Here is a 2,669-nt window from a genome sequence, read left to right as displayed (position 1 = left end):
TCAGGAACCCTTGCAGCCCAGAACAGGCATCTGCCTGAAAGCCAAAACAAAAAGTGAAAGTATAAGTGACACATCTTCAAATTACAGCCTCAAATAGAGACAGCAACACCCACACCCAATGGTAATGTTTGAGGTTTTCCATTTAGGTCTCACATTTATAGGAAAACTAAGATGGGACATCCAGGACCTGCATGTCTCTGTTCTGAGCCAATGACAACAGTAAAAACAAGAGCCACCATTAAAAATTTTCTTGATTCCAAAGTAACAGTGCATACCATCTTACGGATACGATCTAATGCCATGTCAATTTTGTCTTTGCCAACAGAGTAGTGACCACGTGCGTAATTATTTGCTGCATCTTCCTTTCCAGAGATAAGCTGTTCGGGATGGAAAAGCTGTCGATAGGTGCCAGTCCGCACTTCATCTAAACAGGAGACAAAAAGCATAAGCTTGGAAGACATAATTCACCAAGTTTAATAACGTTTGCAAAACAAATGTAGCAGTTTATGTTGGCAGAAAATGGCATGGAAGGTCTGTATTTTGAAAAACAAAGTACAGAGGTGAAGAGTATCATCCGAGATGTTGTCAGTTTTGAAGAAAAAAAACGAAAACCAAAGAGTGGCCTCTGCTCCAAGTGTAAGTTGCTGTGTTATACCAATTAATTCATTTATCAAATGGGAGCTGTGCCATGCTGTGGTAAAATGTCAGCTCTGTATACTGATCAGATGAAGATCCATCAGAACCATCAGGGCAGGGGCTGGAAAAATAGGAGATTTGCAAGAGTAAAACAGTGGTTTCCTCTGAAGATCTGTTAGGACAATTCTCTTACACTCTCTCTTATACCTGAATGTGAGGTGAGCAATTTCCATCAGTTAGCAAAGGAAAAATACCACCGCAAAAAAAGACCAGAAGGGAATGTGTTTAAGAAAGCTGAATTTTACTCATAAGCAGTGGAGGTTTAAATAGTAGTAAACTTTTGATTTTATTATTAGTAGAGCAGCCATGACAGAGTGCAGTCCAGTTTTCATCTTTTCATTGAGAATAACAGAGGTTTTAGTAATACTTGGTATTAAAATCTTAAAATCTGTACATTTTGCCTGCACATTTTGTTGGGATCATCCCTAATGGTAAGGGCTTTGTCCAGATACTCACTGATCTGAACTTTGGTACCCAGAAGAGTTAATTCGTTTCTATTTTCCAAGATTAGTTCTACACTGACCTATTACGGTTTGTTCCAAGTCCACCATAACAGCACGGGGCACATATTTTCTAGAGCTTGTCTCTCTGAAGAATGTGGCAAAAGAGTCATCATCACTGGGTTGGTCGATGAAGGTGCCATTTGGCTGAATGCCGTGCTCCAGACAGAAGAGTTCCCAACAAGAATTGCCAATTTGAACTCCAGCTTGGCCAATATGAATAGAGATGCACTCACGCTGAAAGGGAAGGACAAGGGAAATGGTGAGAAGGACCAGTGAATATCCTAAGAGTCTATAAGCTGAGCTTACCTGAAACCCCTAATCAACCAAGGATTCCAAAACTTTCCACAAGAATAGAATTCATGTAAAACATTCTGACACTTACTTACAAATAAGAAGAAAAATATCTTGCTGTGAGGAAAAAGAAGCAATAATCACGACAGTTAGAGATCTGCAGCCATGCCTACATGTGGTATACAGTATACAGGACCTACTTGTATGTGCACATAAGCCTCCACAGCTAGAAAAACTGTGTATAGGTACACAAAATAAACAACAGTAAGTTCCAGCTAAGGAATAAGAGCCAAGTCCACTTGTCCAGGACAAGACACAGTTATGCTACCTTACTGATATATAGACAAAGCAAAGGGAATGACGTATCTTCTGATTTCTCAACCTCTTTCGAACATGTGTGTCAGACAGGTGGAGAATAAGAAATTAAAGGAACTAGAATTAAAGTGCCTTTAGTCCTTTCATTAATTTCAACCACTGATTGTTTCAGCCCATTCTCTGGGTACTTTTAATTCTGTTTAACATGTGAAGACTTAACTAGGTACTCAAGAGGATTTGGTACTCTTCACATGTTAGACTAAACTAATCTCCTGAGATATCCTTCTCAAACATACACTTCTGTAATCATGGCTGTTCAGTCAGTAACCACTTTCTAAAGTGTTTATTACAGTGTCATGCACATGGTTTAACAAAAGAAATCTGAAACACAAAATGTAAGATCACAATCCAAAAAAGACATTTGTCTCCTTCTGTAGATTGCTATGCAGCCTCCCAAATATTGTGAATTTAAAGGGCTCTCTCAAAACACTGTAGCTGGACACAGTATATTTGAGTATGAATCTTCTGGTGGGTTATTCCCATCCAGTCTTACCAGGTAGAAGGAAACATCCACATTTCTTAGCTCCTCATTTTAGTACTCACAAACTAGTAGGGAAAAGGCCATTACTACAGGGTTAAACATACTGTATTCAAAGTATATCCTGAGTAGCTTCTCCTCAAGAAAGAAAAACTATTTCTAACTCCATCCTTCTTTCTGTGCATAACTTCCCTTAAAATAAATGCATTAACATAAATGTAGCTCAATATATCAGACTCTAAATTTATTTACCAAGCAGCTAACAATTGTTTGTTTGTACAATGTGAGCAGTACTTGTTGCCCCCAAAATGAAGCAAAAAAAAAAA

At 38.4% G+C, this 2,669-nt stretch overlaps 1 protein-coding gene across 1 annotated transcript; it reads right to left on the bottom strand.

Annotated features, from left to right (window-relative positions):
- Window positions 1-275: 275 nt before the first annotated feature.
- LOC104401111 (tubulin alpha-2 chain-like) lies at window positions 276-1,433 on the bottom strand (the record flags this gene model as incomplete). The annotated part of the gene is made up of 2 exons (XM_010023042.1): window positions 276-424; window positions 1,220-1,433. Coding segments are annotated over 2 exons (363 nt in total), but the record flags the coding sequence as incomplete, so codon positions are not given.
- Window positions 1,434-2,669: the final 1,236 nt, after the last annotated feature.

The sequence above is a fragment of the Nestor notabilis genome, unplaced genomic scaffold (assembly GCF_000696875.1).
Source record: "Nestor notabilis isolate BGI_N333 unplaced genomic scaffold, ASM69687v1 C15173147, whole genome shotgun sequence".
In the NCBI taxonomy this organism is placed as follows: domain Eukaryota; kingdom Metazoa; phylum Chordata; class Aves; order Psittaciformes; family Psittacidae; genus Nestor; species Nestor notabilis.
This window is presented reverse-complemented; position numbering and strand designations above follow the sequence as displayed.